Source organism: Cydia amplana, chromosome 20 (assembly GCF_948474715.1).
Source record: "Cydia amplana chromosome 20, ilCydAmpl1.1, whole genome shotgun sequence".
Lineage (NCBI taxonomy): Eukaryota > Metazoa > Arthropoda > Insecta > Lepidoptera > Tortricidae > Cydia > Cydia amplana.
The window spans coordinates 8532945-8549529 of NC_086088.1; the positions used below are offsets into that span (position 1 = coordinate 8532945).

Genomic DNA, 16585 nt, shown 5'->3' on the forward strand with positions numbered 1-16585 from the left:
CCACGCCAACGAGCTTGTGGGCGTTGTGTGTGTTGTAATTGTGTACCATGCTATGCGTTTTGTAAGCTGAAAGACTAGACCTCACATACACAGCCACCTGCGAGATGTAAACAAAGACAATATATTAAGCACTACAGGCACCTACGGGCCCTTAATAGTAAATGACATGAGGTCAATGAGCTTTTGACAATCGAGAGTACGTTCGGTAAAAAAAAAATACGACTATAAAAAATTGGCGGTAGTACTGCTACTGAAAAACAATAATCAAACAAAAAATAACATAGGATTGTGTTTTTATATGCTTGAATATTTGTCAGTTAATTTCAATGATCTTCTATATTTTTTTATCGATTTATCGGCAAAATAAACAAATTCCCTCGAGTATTATTTCTGTAGTTCTGAACGGATGTTAATTGTCATGTACATATAAATCTATTTACTTGTCATATCCGTGTATACAAAAATCGATGTAATTTTTTATTATTTTTCCATGAACTAGTTACAAATGCAATGACTATTACACGTACCTTGTAAATTTTTGGCCATGGTGTCGACTTACTACTTGGTGAAACTCTTCCAAAAAGCCACTTACGAAAGATTAAAGCGCAACCTTGATGGTGTCGGAGAGAGCTCAACTTCGGGTACTTCTACCACTAATAATTCAGCAGGACACTCAAGGAATATCATCGCCACTAAAACTTGCCGTGTGTGCTTGAAAGAAGTAGGTACTCGACCTATTTTCGGCGACGAATCTCATTCGGACATATCTGTAGCTATCCGTGTTTTTGGTGACATCGATGTTCAAGAAGAGGACGATTATCCGAAATATTTATGCGACGCATGCCACACTTTATTGGAAGCCGCTATCTTATTTAGAAAATCAGCAAAGCAGTCCCATCAAATACTAAGAAAACGGCATGTCAAACAAGAAATTCATCATGATACGCAAGATGGGGACCCTCAGGAAACCGAAGAACAGAAACCTAGACATATCCGGCCTTCAATACTTACAAATTTCTTCTCTCCTATAGATAGTTCTGATAATTCAAACGATCCTAGTAAACGGAAAAAAACTAAAGTGCAATGCCGAATATGCAGTAAAATAATAACAAAGGCTTACTATAAGGAACATTTTGCGCTCCACGACGCTACTATAGTCAAATACATGTGCGATGTCTGCGGTAAATCGTTTCGTCAGCGCTGTGCATACAAGAATCACTATTTCACTCATAGCACAGACTTCCCATACAAATGTACAATGTGTCCATATAGAGGACGGAATTCAGGCTTATTAAACACACACATGCGTACACATACCGGAGATTACAGATACATGTGTTCAGAATGCCCCGCTAGATTTCTGACAAAAAGCAACCTGAATAAGCATATGTTCAGACATAAAGAGCCGATGTTCAAATGTGACACATGTCATCGAGCTTTCCATTCTAAACTCATCCTTGAAAGGCATTTTGAGGCTGAACACCTAGGAATAAAGAATCACATATGTAATTTGTGCGGGAAGGCGTTTGGTTATCGGAAAGCAATGATGCGGCATCAACTGGACGTGCATAAAAGGGAGAAAAAGGTTAATGGGAGGACTCCGTCATATTTGGAAGCAGAGTTTAAGAAGCAGCAAGATGAAGTCATGTAAATTTATAATTGGTTCCAACAATAGCTGGATAAATAGAACTGAACTGTATATGTATTATCAAATGTGGTTGGTATTAGAAAAACCAACAAGTATGAACTAAATTCTCCTCCTCTCTTTCTTTAAAAACAAACTTGATATGAATACATTCGAAGAGGACAAAACACAAGTGGACATTGATGTGTACGTATCAGCTGTAAGCTGCCTGTGCATTCACATATAATACAATATATGAACCTTACTATTCACGCAAGGAAATTCAGATTTTGTCAGTATTTTTTTTATTTTTGTTACTTAAATTTATTTGACTTATAGAATAAAAAATTTAGTTACAAAAGGCAAACTTAATGTAATAAGGTAAAGAATGCCTGATAGAGTAACAGTGTGAAAACATCATTTCCATCTTAGATAATATGAGTTTTTTTAAATATTTCTGTACATAAACTTTATTTATATATATTTTTAAATATTTCTACAAATGAAATCATATGAAGTTCAACTTCTTTATTTAACCTGTCTGTGTATGATAAGGACCCTGACCGAAATTTTAGTCATCTTTTTGCATTTTTTTGGCACGATTTTGGCCACAACAAGTTTTGTATTAACAAAGCTTAATAAACATAAGTATTGGTATGGCACCAACAACCAAGCATATCAAGGACAGGTGACAGGGCCAAATGTATATGCTACAAGATCTCTTTAGTTTTTAAATTACAATTGTTGTACCTACTTGTATAGTTCATTTTAAATGAACAGTGTATTAAACTGTATTTATTAAAAAAATTAAAGGGTGTGGTAAAACAATTCCAAAAGACTTATTATTTATTTAAAAATTAAAACTAAACATTTTACTGAAGTAAACAATAAAAGAAACCATATTTTTAATTCACTTATTACAACCTTTTGGACGCCAATGACCGATATCACGATATCACCGTAGGTTCAATGCCAAAGACGGATTAATCGGTCACAGACCACAGAGCAACATAGACCTACGTTTTGACATTTCAATGATGTGGCGTCTGAGTGACAGCTTTTGTGTTTGACACCGTGGAAAAGGTTAAACACATTCATCAATTCTTCCTATCAGCATTTAAATACAAAGGCAGTCTTCCTTTCCCATTCGTCAATTTTTCTCTTTTATGGACCCTCAGTTGATGACTCATCATGGCATTTCGATAACCAAAAGCTTTTCCACAAATATTGCAGACATGGTTCCTAACTCCCAAATGATCTGCCTCATAATGCCTCTCAAGCTCCGGCTTAGAATAAAAGCCTTTCTTGCAAGTATCGCATTTAAAATCCACAGGGCCTTTGTGCCTTTGCACATGTTTGTTAAGGTTACTCTTCGTTAAGAAGCGTGCGGGGCACTCCATGCAGCGATGCTGATAATCCCTTGTGTGCGTTTGCATGTGCGTCTTCAGTAATCCAGGATGCCGCCCTTTGTATGGGCAAAGTGAGCATTTAGATGCTAATTTGCTGCCATGAATCAAACTGTGGCGTTTGAAAGCGCTCTGCTGAATGAATGATTTGCCGCATGCATCACAAACATATTTTGACGAGTCATTATTATGAATAGCCAAATGGAATTTGTAATAATGTTTTTCATAAGACTTATTGCAGACTGAACATTGAATGCGCTCAGATTCTTTTTTGTCTTTATTATGCGTGTTCGTTATATGATAGTTGAAGTATGTTTTGTTGTATGTCTTATTACAAATAGGACATGTTAGCTTGTCCTCCTTACCGTCAGCTGAGTGAGCTTCCACATGACGGCTGTAATAAGCTCTGCTAACATTTTTGAAACAGATATCACATTGAATCTTTTTGGAATTTCTGGCCTTTTTATGTTCTGCAGATTTTTTATGTTTAGAATACCCTTTAGCTGTCTTGAAAGGAATATCACAAGTTTTACAAGTATATTTATCATCTACAGACATATATTTTTCATCTCCAGATATATTAGCAGTGCTATTTTCAACAATTGGCAGGTCTTGGTTGACATTGTTTTCTGCACTATTAAATGTATCATTAAAAGCGCCTATTGCAGCTAAATCCTCCCAGATATAAAAAGGTTCAACAACAATTTTTTCTTTAATATTATTTGAAGAGTTTTCGGTCTCGATATCCGCATTGTTCTCTCCAATGTCTAATAACCCTCCTTCAGATTTTACAGTATCGAAACTGTTAAGTGTAGTATTGGAATCTTCTTGATATTGTTGGTTTTTAAATTGCAAATCCGTTTGCTGTGCTGTCTTTCTGAAAAATACGGCTGCCTGCAGCAACTTTTCACAAGACTCGCAAATGTATTTAGGAAGATTATCGTCACTTCGTATCTCAATACTTCCAAAGGTTTCAATGTCGTTGGAGATGTCCGGCGTGAGTTCGTCACCAAATATTGGGATATCGGCTGCATCTAAGCATACTCTGCATTTATTGTTCAAAACAAAGCGTTCGTTATTGTCACCTTGTTTTGTTTGATTGCACTCGACATATTCGCTGTTTTGAGAGCTTTCTTTGGGTTTCATGGTTAGAACTTGAAGCACTTGTTATGGGACAGTTTGATTTAGTAGTAATAGTGTTAATTTTCCACAAATAACCAACCGGCTTCATAAATTTTCTTTTCGACAAAACGCAGCTTTCGAGACGGGGGAAATATGACATGTGACAATTCTTTTTTGACAGATGCAACTGTGAAACGTTGGGATTATTCTAGGTACATTAAAAAACGCTTCACATTTTTTTTTTAATTTCTATTGGTTTAAGGTTGGTGCGGTGCGGCGCCGGCGCACGTATCGATAGTGTGATAGTCAATTTAGACTCTCGCGCGAGCCACGAGACGAACCGCGAGCCGCGCCACGAGACGCGAGTCCACCGCTTACACTCGCGTTCGGCTTGTCATTCGGTTATAAACCTTATGCCGTGCCGTTAGTGTTTAAATTATATTAGCTCGACGAGCTTGCGAGCCACGAGACGAGCCGCGAGCCCACCGCTTACACTCGCGTCTCGTGGCGCGGCTCGTCTCGTGGCTCGCGCGAGAGTCTAATCCGCCTATGATAGTTGGTCGCCGTACGTACGTTAAGGACGCAGCTATAAGTTAGAGCGAGAGAATTTTGACCGCACCAAGGTCGCGGGTGGTGCGGTAGTCTGTTATGGCTTTTAACGCTATTGTACATTTTTAATGCCGGTCAACCAAATCTAGTCAGTAAAAAAAAGCGGCCAAGTGCGAGTCGGACTCGCCCATGAAGGGTTCCGTATTTAGGCGATTTATGACGTATAAAAAAAAAACTACTTACTAGATCTCGTTCAAACCAATTTTCGGTGGAAGTTTGCATGGTAATGTACATCATATATTTTTTTTAGTTTTATCATTCTCTTATTTTAGAAGTTACAGGGGGGGGGGACACACATTTTACCACTTTGGAAGTGTCTCTCGCGCAAACTATTCAGTTTAGAAAAAAATGATATTAGAAACCTCAATATCATTTTTGAAGACCTATCCATAGATACCCCACACGTATGGGTTTGATGAAAAAAAAATTTTTGAGTTTCAGTTCGAAGTATGGGGAACCCCAAAAATTTATTGTTTTTTTTCTATTTTTGTGTGAAAATCTTAATGCGGTTCACAGAATACATCTACTTACCAAGTTTCAACAGTATAGTTCTTATAGTTTCGGAGAAAAGTGGCTGTGACATACGGACGGACAGACGGACAGACGGACAGACAGACAGACATGACGAATCTATAAGGGTTCCGTTTTTTGCCATTTGGCTACGGAACCCTAAAAAAGGCGCGAAATTAAAATTTTCTATCGGACGATATCCCTTCGCGCATACATTTTTCAAATTTGCCGCCTTTTTCTACTGTCAAGATCTGGTTGACCAAGTATATTTTCCGGCTTTTTTTGTGGTTGGCCAAACTACTAAAACAACAAGAGTTTGTCAAAGCAACTTTTATTTATATTTCATCATGATAAATAATTAAAATAAATAATATAATGTCATTAACTCATTATACATCAATTGTACAAAAATCACAGGCGAATCTGGATTTGTATTGTAGTTGTATGTGAAATACAACATGAATAAATTAAATATTTTAAACAATAAACAATTCAACTTAAGATTAAGTTCCAAAATAAATATGAAGAAGAAATTTATCAAATTGTATAGTTCAGTGTTATAAAAATAATAAATACTTAAATGAACACGAGTGTTATTTGTAAAATTTTAGGAGGGCAGAGAAAAAATTCGATCAAACTTCGATACCCTATCCTATCTCTTTTGCTATATAAGTAGGTGTCGATAAAAAGGCAGAAAAACTATAAAAAAGTGTTGGTTACACATCACACGCAAGTTTTTTTTTGTGGCGACAATAGTAAGAGTAAGCCCGGTTATATTTTGACTCTGAACTAGGGTTGCCAACTATTTTTTGGTAGAATATAGTATTTTCCAGAATAGGGCATCAAAAATATAGTACATTTCAAAAAAATATGGTACTTTTAGATAAAATACTAAACATAAGTGTAACATACGTTTAATCAGAAATATAGTATTATAGCGTACTATATATTTTTCCAAAAGTATATAGTACAGAGAGCCAAAATATAATACAATACTATATAATATAGTACGGTTGGCAACCCTACTCTGAACTAATATGCAATTGCCATCAGCCTATATCGCGCGGTGAAGACATGCTATACTTGGAGCCTATTCGGCTATGATGATCGTGCTTGTCTACGTGATAAAGACAGTCTGACTCGTTCACTCGCGCGTCGTTAAAAAGTGACATCTGCTTTGTCAAGCCGATAACAGCGTCCATCATATCATATGCCCCCTAGACCTTAGTACTATTATTTATTCTGTGCCTAGACAAGTAGACACCGAACAATTTGTCTACACGGCAAGTCAACCGCTAATACAAAGCTATTACAAATCTACGGGCCTTAAAGTGGTAACAGACTATCGCACCGCACCGTGGCCTTGGAGCGTCGCACCCGTAAGTGAGAGCGAGAAAGATATCTGTTTCTCGCTCTCACCTATGGGTGCGACGCACGAAGGTCGCGGTGCGGTGCGATAGTCTGTTAGCACACTTATAATAACTTAGCTATTAGGTACATTTTGAGGTAACCAAACTGGCGCGTTTGTGGTCTTGTTTTAAGTTTTACCCTGGCCGCTGACGTTCGTAATTTTCACTCGGTTTCCGAACGGAACGACAGGTCGGAACGGGACGTCGCTCTACAAATGCATTGCGTTGTCTCGCTTGCACATATCTGCGGCCAGGCTTAGTGTAGGTATTTTCTGACTGCAAGATCCTTTTGCCTGTCCATAAAAATGTGTCGACCGAATGCCGCAATATATTGCAAATCGCATGCGATTATTGGTGACGTTTGTAGAGGCCATTAAGCGTCTTAGATTTTTGTTTTGTCTATGAAATAGTCATGGACAAGTTATCCTTTTTATAAACAATATCCATAAGCGCGTCAGTTTGGCTACCTATATATACTACTACTAGTTCTAATATTATAATACAATGTCAATTCGCTATAATAGGTAGGTACATTTGTTACATACTTACACGAAAACAATTTCAACATTATACACATTTAGAACATTGGTTATTGAATTGATACATTTTTTAACAACAGTATATGAAATCAGGTTTATTTATAGTTGGAGACTTCTATGACTCTTGAATACTGTAAGAAAAGTCTAATACTCAAGAATACTATAAATAGTTACGAGTATTTACGATACAAGTGCAGGAAAGAGGAAATTTGAAACGAGTGGTGAATTTCCTATGCGCACGTGTATCGTACAACGTTTTACAGTACATTATGGCACTTTAAACTTTCGACATACGCACGGAAAGTGCTCTTTCCCGAACTAGTTCGGGAAAGTAGCGCCATATGTGCTGTAAAAGCTGTTATTTATCTACTATACTGATATTAGTCTATATAAGTAACTGTTGAAAGATTTAAAGGCAAAAATATGAGTGTGGGTATTTCATAATAGGATCACATGAGTGTTTTAATGGTTATTTTATTACATAAAGTTCATCTACAGACATATTATAAGCTCTCTATTATGTGTTCAGCAACCGCATGTTACGACCATATGTGTAGATAAACATAATGCCATATTGTTAACTAGCGACCCGCCCCGGCGTCGAACGGGTTAACAAATTATACATAAACCTTCCTCTTGAATCACTCTATCTATTAAAAACCGCATCAAAATCCGTTGCGTAGTTTTAAAGATCTAAGCATACATACAGACAGGGCCCAGGGAAGCGACTTTGTTTTATACTATATAGTGATAAGAAATTATTCAATCGGGTCCACATGTCTCACAAAAATCTCCAACCATCTTAAAAAAAAAAGCTAGCATAAATTCGTTTGCTTGATTATTGCTTTAAAGTGGCACTAGACGGAAACAATTATTTTAGAGGAAGCATTCGTTATAAATATTATGCTAAATATTTAGTCTAAGGCGGTTTTCACGTTGGATGCGGATCGGCTGGCTGCTCCGGTGTGCGAGCGAGACATCGCTATATCCGTGCATAGCGCCGTCTTGCTCACGCACCGGAGCGGCGTGCGGATCCGCATCAGTGGGTCATCCGCGTAAATTGCGCTAAATAATTGGTGCATTGCTTTTAGTCTAAAAAAGTTGGGGTGCGTTCGGCTGCTGTAATTAGTAATTTGTCCAAATATGGTATAGAGGAACATTGGTATATGTAAATGGAAATACCGTATAACAATATTAATTGTAAAGATAAACAATTTTTAATTTCTAGATCGTATTTTTTCAAAAAAACTACCAGGCCGCATAGCCAACATGCCAATCGCTTACGCTCCGTAGCGATCGAAACGCAACTGTCACTGTCGCACTGAAGCCGTATCCAGACGAGCTAAGCAAATTGACCGATTTGATCAGGAAAATAATTGGCGCCAATCCCATCTAGCGTCCACACGTACACAATTTAATCACCAATTTGTTTTCCATACATACCTATTAACTTCTAAAATTGGCATTTTTGTGTCCGCACCTGCCGATTTGATCGGGGAATCAAATTGGCGTTTGCATCCGCACGGCCTGATTCGATCGGACAATTTCATCAGATTAGCGAAAAATCGTCTCGTCTGGTCTCCCTTAATATGAAAGTGATAGAGAAACACAAAGCGTTTCGTTGTTGTCGAAGCGATAGCGATTGTAACCTTGGCTAGGCCGGCAGTTTTCTCTTGCTAATTCGGACAGCCTAGTGCTTCCGCATTACTAGAACGCACCCGTATTCAAGTGTGGAGCTCAGTTAAATTACGTATTTTTGTTACAAAATGTACAAAAGATGCATTGACCCCTATTCTAATTACATTTTGCGAAAATCAGATTAACTCAAGGCGGAAAGTGCTTTGTTATAATTGATAATTGTATGTAATATTGATTTTATATACAGTAAAAATAGCAACAAAATTGAAGTAATTAAGCTAATGAATCTCTCTACCTAGGCTTTTCAGCAATTAAATCGCGTGAGCCACAGTGGCGCCCGCCTAGTGGCAAAAATTAGAACTTTTGTTGGCTACAAGCCACAATTCTATCCATTAGACTTTGGAGCTGGCTGTAAATTACCAATACGTGTATTTCCATTGGTACTCGGGCCCGTTTCTCAAAATCTTGTAACTTGTAATACAAGCGGTTGTCAATTTTTGACAGCTTTTGTTAGGAAGGGACTTCTACTTGTATTACAAGTTACAAGCTTTTGAGAAACGGGTCCTGATCATTTTGAGCACTTCCTAAGCTTCATATCCTGCTGACTCTACACAGTACAGCGAGTTGCAAAATTGCATGGAGGCTTTACATCTGCATGTACAGTTACCTGCAATATGTTACACAACGGAGGCCGCAAAAATATCTGACACGATCTTATTTGTAGAGCGTGTCACATATTTACGGGGCCTTCGAAGAGTAACATATTATTGCAGGCGACTGTACCCAATAATATTGTTATTTTTTTAAACAAAAAACATACTTTAGAGGTCAACGCACGATAGACATCAATTAAATATTTATTGAAAAGGAGGACGCTATTTTTGGTACACAGGACACAGAAAACTTTGAACAAGTTAGATTAACTCTAAATATAACTAGCTTACAGTATACTCAATTTTACAATTGACTTGCGATTCAAATACTAAATTAGCTAAAATTTCTCAAACTATTTATTGACACAATAACTTGTCACATCAATAGTGATTGTTAGAAATTGTTTTTTTTTCTTTAGAAAATGAGCCTCAGAAACTGGCAAGTATTTTATAAATTTCGAACTAATTCAAGGCTAAATTTAGTTATGTGTTGTCTAAAGTGGTATCCAGATGGGACATCAAATAAGTCGATTTGATCAGGAAATTTGCATTCCATAGATAATTAATTAATTACTATGAAAATTGGCATTTACCTATGTGTCCGCACCTGCTGATTCGATCGGAGAATTCCATCAGATTGGCGAAAAATTGTCTTGTTTGGATACCACATTAATTTTATATAATATAATCTTTTGCTTTTTTAAGCTAAAAATGCTTTCGTTTGTCTATGACTCGTAGCTGTATGAGTATTACGTTTTATATTGAGAACATAAAATTGACTATTCATGTGAAATTAAGAATTGACATAGATCAAATAACAAGACGCACAAATTTCAGCACTTTCTTGTAAGTCTTGACTTTTGACATCTAAACCAGATGGAGCTGCATGCATTTTGAGGTACATGATTGCAGGGCTCGGAACCGGTATTGACAAACCTATATCGTTCCAAAACCGTTATATTATTTCGTTAATTAAAGAACTGGTTAATCGATGGAACGCGAACTAAAAAATTACGTTCTCTCTCCTAACCGGTAAGAAGAGGGAATGGAATTTAATGGTTCACAGGGAACGATATAATATCGGTTACTGCCGGCTTTCGGAGACTCTCGGTTAAATTCGTTGTCTTACGTGAAACAGATAGCAATACTTATTCGTTTTATCTCGCTTCGATATTTACAATTTAACCGGTTAATTTCGTTCCACGAAAACGGAACGCGAACGGATATGGCATAAATCAGTGTCACGATAGAACAGTTCTTTAACCGGTAACCGGAAACGGAAACGAAATCCTTTTCGTTCCCGGGTGAATGATAAAATCGGTTTGAAAAATAAAACGGTTTCCGAGCCCTGCATGATTGTCAAGTGTTTCAGACAGTTTAGATACCATAAAACGTATGGAAATGCGCCATCTAGTTCAGGTGTCAAATCTACTTTGCATCTTATTTTTTTGCTCAATGATACAGTACAAAAAATATTAATTGGATAATGTTTAACTAAGATATGGGAATAAATGATCAATTGATTTTTTAACGTCAGTAGACCCTAAATAGGTTACTACAACTAATAAGTATTGAACATACATGTTCATTTTCTATTAGCATTATGCGGATACAAAAAAAAACCCTTTTTAAAAATACAATACTAAATACTGCTATTTAGAACACGTTGCAATATTTCTACTCAGTAAAATACTGTCAAATTATATATTATTTACTAAATAATTCACTGGAATCAAAAATATACAGTGCCTATAAGTTAATAGGAAAGTCACCCAACGCACCTTCGCGTGGCTATGTTCCTTAAAGTTAAGCATATGCGTTATCTACGGGATTCTAATTCAAATAATTTTCGACGAGGGACAATAAGTCGTTATGTGTAGTGGGTGGCTTGAAAATGTGAAGTCTACCCCAAACTTTTTCATACACTTTTCGACGGGTAGTTGCACAAATCTCTGTTTTGACATTTTGCTGATGGGACATCAGTTAGCCGCGACCACGACCAGTGAAACCTGTGTCGAAACGTCGGTAACTAAAGGTAATTGAATAAATTTCGCGTTAGACCCGTCTATAAATGTGAGTTAATATGTGTTCAAAACGCGAAAGTTTTAAATATTATATTATGCAATTTATGTAATATAGACATGTGCGCCGCGCCGGCGCGCCGCCGCCGCCGGGCTTTTTTGCCACGCCGCCGCCGCCGATAAATGATCGGCGTGAAATCGGCGTGACCTTGAGTGTTGTTAATTAGCTATTGCAAGTTGGTATTTGGATTACAATATGGATTATTTGGAATTATATATGTTACAGTGGTCAAATATACATCAATTTTGACACAACGATTAATGTAATTGAGTAATCCTCAATATTCAGCGTCAAGAAAGATGAAGGAGCGATATATGAAGTAGGCTTTACAATTGACTGGGCAACGAAATCACAGGGCTCATTTACCATAGGAGGTCCTATGGTGGTGTAACAACAAGAAATACAACGAAATGGCGGCTCTTCTGAAGAAAAATGAAGATGAAAGTTCTAGGAGGTCTCAAGGTCAAGACCAAAGTAATAGTAGTAGACAGGGCAAACGCACTCCCATTTTCCGACGCACGACGCACTCGACGATTACGAATAAGCGAGCTAGTTTGTATATCTTGGGTTGATAACCAGTGCCAGTGGTTGCACCGCCGAGAAACGCCGCAGAGCTGGCATGGCTAAGAGTGCTATGGCTAACCTCGACAAAATCTCGAACAGAGGTATTCGGCGTGCAACTATAGTAGGCTTGGTACGAGCTGTTGTGTTTTCAATATTCCAGTATGGTGCCGAAACGTGGAGCCTCAAAAAGTGCAAAGTGGCAAAGGTAGGCACTTTTAAGATGTGGTGTTAACGAAGACTTATCCTTGACCTCGGAAAGCTAGAAGAACAAACCCCGCCATTCTCAGAGAGCTCAGATCTCAATATCGCCACTCAGCTCTTCACAATATGCCATGGGTGATGCGGCAGTGTGCTGCGTGCACACAGTTTATGACCGGGCGAAATGGAGACAAATTACATGTGGTCGAGATCCTCAGCAATGAGAAAATGAGAAAGAAGATCAGTCTCAGTAAGCCTGGTGCTTGTACGACAAGAGAACCGTTAAAAGGAAACCATAGCAGTCCACTATATCTAGCAAATTTCTAGGATATTTGTAGTTCTGTTTTGTTAAAGTTCGTCATTTTTAATACGACAAGCCATGGAAATCATGAGAAAATGGAGAGTTACAGATAGGGACCAGGTCATTGGGACCAGGTAACCCCTTAATGCAAGCCAGTTACTAAGGAAATCAAGTTATCATGCCTATCCTATATTGAAGTATATTCATTTACAAATCCTATTGCACTCACAGGCTGTTCAAAACTATACGTAGTTCACTGACCAGCAACCTAAATTGGTCAAATTGTCAAGAAAAACAACAAATTAATGATTTTACTTAAGAAACCTGAAAGTCAAGGTCACGCCGATTTCACGCCGAAAACACGCCGCCGCCGCCGATTTTTTGGCAAACGCCGCCGCCGATAATTTTTTAATCGGCGCACACGTCTAATGTAATATAAATGGTAAATTTGCCTGTAATCAAAAAACACTGGTATTTTTTTATTTCTGTACCGTTACATGTATTCACATGTAATACCGATAATCAAAATCGATTTGATGCATATTTTTAGCTTAAACAGTAATTTTGGGAATTTGCTATAAGGCAAACATTCACCGCTGGGTGACTAATATTATTAATTCAAGTTTGTTTTGTTTTATATTACATTTCAAGCTTTTGTGAAAGAAATGACAGAATATTTTGTGATTAATTAATACTGTTTAGTTGAAATGTGAGGTAATTACAAATACAATCGATTTAGAGCTAACTTTCCAATCAACAGCTAAAAACTATGGGGTCTATCATTTTCACACCTGTCTGAATAAGGGTTCCTTTTGTACCCTTTTGGTACGGAACCCTAAAAAGGTCATATAAGGAAAATTGTGACAGAAAAAGGAATGTTTTTAAATCTAAGCCTAATCAAACGTCTATAATCTATGTGTACGAATTATCTATGGTAAAGTCTCACTTTTGTCATATAATTGCTGCAGTTCTAAAAGAAATAATACTTTGCTACTATCTAAAGTAATTTTAACATGTATTTTTTAATCAAGCATATTATATTATTAAAGTATGTTACTGGTAAGCAATACTACGACTATGGTTCGTTTTTTTAGCATTAGAAAAAGACTACGCGATCTTGACGTAAATTTTAATTGAAAAACGCGTTTTAAAAATCAGTAACTACTACTTGAGCGTTATGTGTGCCTGAACAAATCACAGCGGTGTATACCCCCCCCCCCCCTTATTACGCGCTATAAACCTCAATTAGCTAATAATCGTTTGTCCTCATCTGTCATTTTGACTTATGTATTCGTAAGAAAGGGATAAAACATAAACTAAATCAGGGCCGTAAAGTTATGAATAAGGGGTATAGTGTTTAACATGACCGCGAAATCACCACGCATAAATGCTACGTCTAGCTATATGGTAAAACGTACAGTCAGCAGCAGAAGTTGCTAAGCGGGCGAGGTGTTTTAAAAATGATTTTGACGCGACTTTATTGTTAAGAGAAAAAGAGCGTGTCAAGGTAATTTTGAACACCTCGCCCGCTTAGCAACTTCTGCTGCTGACTGTACAGAGCAGCATTACTGAGTTTTCACCCTTCACTATTTCAAACAAAGCCTCTAAAATATAGTTATATATATATTTAAATAACAGGTGCAACTGAACTAAACCGTCGCGCTTGCATACTAAATTAGTACCATCGCCCACACTATTAACTGACAGTTCGTAAACCTTATTACAAAAGGCATAAGGTCCACCGATGCACAGTTAAGACAGTTGCTGTTTGTACGAGGGGTGCTCATGTGTGGTGACCTCAAGTCTTATTTGCTTCAAGCAGTAACTGTTGTGGTATCGTTGGGTAACTCACAGCGCGACGTTGTGGTATCGTTGGGTAACTCACAGCGCCACGTTGTGGTACCGTTGGGTAACTCACAGCGCGACGTTCTGGTACCGTTGGGTAACTCACAGCGCGACGTTGTGGTATCGTTGGGTAAGGCTGCGGTCGTACTGCAGACGCCGCACGCAGCCGACAACGTCACGTCGCACGCAGCGTCTGAATGGTGTTGGCGGGGGGACGCCGCACGCAGCGAGCGAAAACGACCACTCCCGAGCATTCTCGAACACACCATTCAGACGCTGCGTGCGACGTGACGTTGTCGGCTGCGTGCGGCGTCTGCAGTACGACCGCAGCCTAACTCACAGCGCGACGTTGTGGTATCGTTGGGTAACTCACAGCGCGACGTTGTGGTATCGCTACTCTCACAGTGCGACGTTGTGGTATCGTTGTGTAACTCACAGCGCGACGTTGTGGTATCGTTACTCTCACAGCGCGACATTGTGGCATAAACGTTGGGTAACTCACATCGACGATGTGGTATCGTTAGGTAACTCACAGCGCGACGTGTTGGCATAAACGTTGGGTCACTCACAGCGACGTTGTGGCATAAACGGTCACTCACGGCGAAGTTGTGGTATAACCGTTGGGTCACTCACAGCGACGTCATGGTGTCGTTAGGTAACTCACAACGCGGCGTTGTGGCATGAACGTTGGGTCACTCACAGCGACGTTGAGGTATCGTTAGGTCACTCACAGAGATGTTGTGGTATCGTTCGGTAACTCACAGCGCGACGTTGTGGCACGTCGGGTCACTCACAGCGACGTTGTGGCATCGTTAGGTAACTCACAGCGCGACGAGACGAGTGTTGCAGTCTCGCCATTTTTCTTGCACTTTTCTGTGCTCCTCGTACTGCTGGTCGGTGATATGTTTCACCGCGGTGCCTGGGCCCTGTTGACAATGGTAAAATTGTGATCAAATCTATGTTATTATTTACTTAAACTGGGCTTAATCGCGTATAATTAAGCTTTAAAATCACCACCGACGTTTAATAACGTGTGAAAATGAAGTAAAATATGTTTCATTTCAAGTAAAAAACGTGCAATAAGTAAATTTTATTTTCAACTAAATCAACAAACTCAATTAGGTTTTATTATTTTAACAAAAAAATAAACATTTTTAACTAAAGCATTGTTAGAAATTTATAACACGAAGCCGATAAGGAATAAGAATAGTTACAAAAAATAGTTATTTAACTGGTAACAGTGAATAAAAAAATCAAAATCATTTTAGATTTCAGATATAGTTAAAGTGACGTCACAAAGTTTGCGACTCCCCCTTGTCACAATATGTCACATTTTCTTGACCACCGGTAGATTTGGTCACATTTTCTTAAGTGTATGATATCTATTTCAGTTTATAATTTATAAATTATGTTGCCGTGTATTTCAATGTGAGTGACGGCTAATGTTCTTTTTTTTTATACCACATCGGTGGCAAACAAGCATACGGGCCGCCTGATGGTAAGCAGTCACCGTAGCCATGGACGCCTGCAACTCCAGAGGTGTTACATGCGCGTTGTCGACCTTTTTAAAAACCTGTACACTCCTTTTTTGAAGAACCCCATACTGTAGACCCTCGGGAAAACCTCGGAAGGAAGCTCATTCCACAGCCGGAGCGTCCGCGGGAGGAAATTCCTCTTAAACTGCACAGTACGCGACCATTTAGGTTCTAGGGTGTGTGGATGAACACCTTGCCGATGGCGAGTGGTGCGGTGATAGAAAGCGGCGGTTCTTATAAGTTTGTAGCTTTCTAATAGACCCGAAGGCTAATCCTATTGTCTATTGTTAAGAAAAACCGCTCGTGCCACGTGCCACAACCACCTGCATAAAAAATCGGTACTTCGGTTACTGAGTGCCGGCGAGTCGAACGCTACAGAACCAGTCTAAAATGTGTCATCGAGATGCGTAACAAAGGCACGTTATCGGAGAGCGCACCTACACTGGTTTTGTGAGCGTTGGACTAACCCGCGCTCAGGTGCCAAATAGAATAATGAAGACCCTTTTTTGCAGGTAAGTAGCACGTGCGGTTTTACTGAACAATAGACAAT

The 16585-nt window shown here is 38.6% G+C and overlaps 3 protein-coding genes across 3 annotated transcripts in view; 1 reads left to right on the forward strand and 2 right to left on the reverse strand.

The window, feature by feature from the left end:
* The first annotated feature begins 468 nt into the window (after positions 1 to 468).
* LOC134657389 (zinc finger protein 674-like) lies at positions 469 to 1680 on the forward strand. Its single transcript, XM_063512935.1, has one exon. The coding sequence runs from the start codon at positions 545 to 547 to the stop codon at positions 1649 to 1651; it is 1107 nt and encodes a 368-aa protein (XP_063369005.1). The 5' UTR covers positions 469 to 544; the 3' UTR covers positions 1652 to 1680.
* Positions 1681 to 2721: 1041 nt separating this feature from the next.
* LOC134657731 (zinc finger protein 616-like) lies at positions 2722 to 4280 on the reverse strand. Its single transcript, XM_063513294.1, has one exon. The coding sequence runs from the start codon at positions 4174 to 4176 to the stop codon at positions 2722 to 2724; it is 1455 nt and encodes a 484-aa protein (XP_063369364.1). The 5' UTR covers positions 4177 to 4280.
* An 11008-nt stretch (positions 4281 to 15288) lies between these two features.
* The window catches only part of LOC134657535 (phosphatidylinositide phosphatase SAC2), a 28773-nt gene continuing 27476 nt past the window's right edge, over positions 15289 to 16585 (reverse strand). The window contains exon 18 of the mRNA XM_063513111.1: positions 15289 to 15426. Coding sequence (XP_063369181.1) covers positions 15322 to 15426 — 105 coding nt within the window. The 3' untranslated portion in view covers positions 15289 to 15321. The remainder of the gene's footprint in view (positions 15427 to 16585) is intronic.

Excerpts from the sequence above, each read along its gene's own strand:
- LOC134657389 (XM_063512935.1), top strand. The coding sequence starts at position 545 with ATGGTGTCGACTTACTACTTGGTGAAACTCTTCCAAAAAGCCACTTAC.
- LOC134657731 (XM_063513294.1), bottom strand. The coding sequence starts at position 4,176 with ATGAAACCCAAAGAAAGCTCTCAAAACAGCGAATATGTCGAGTGCAAT.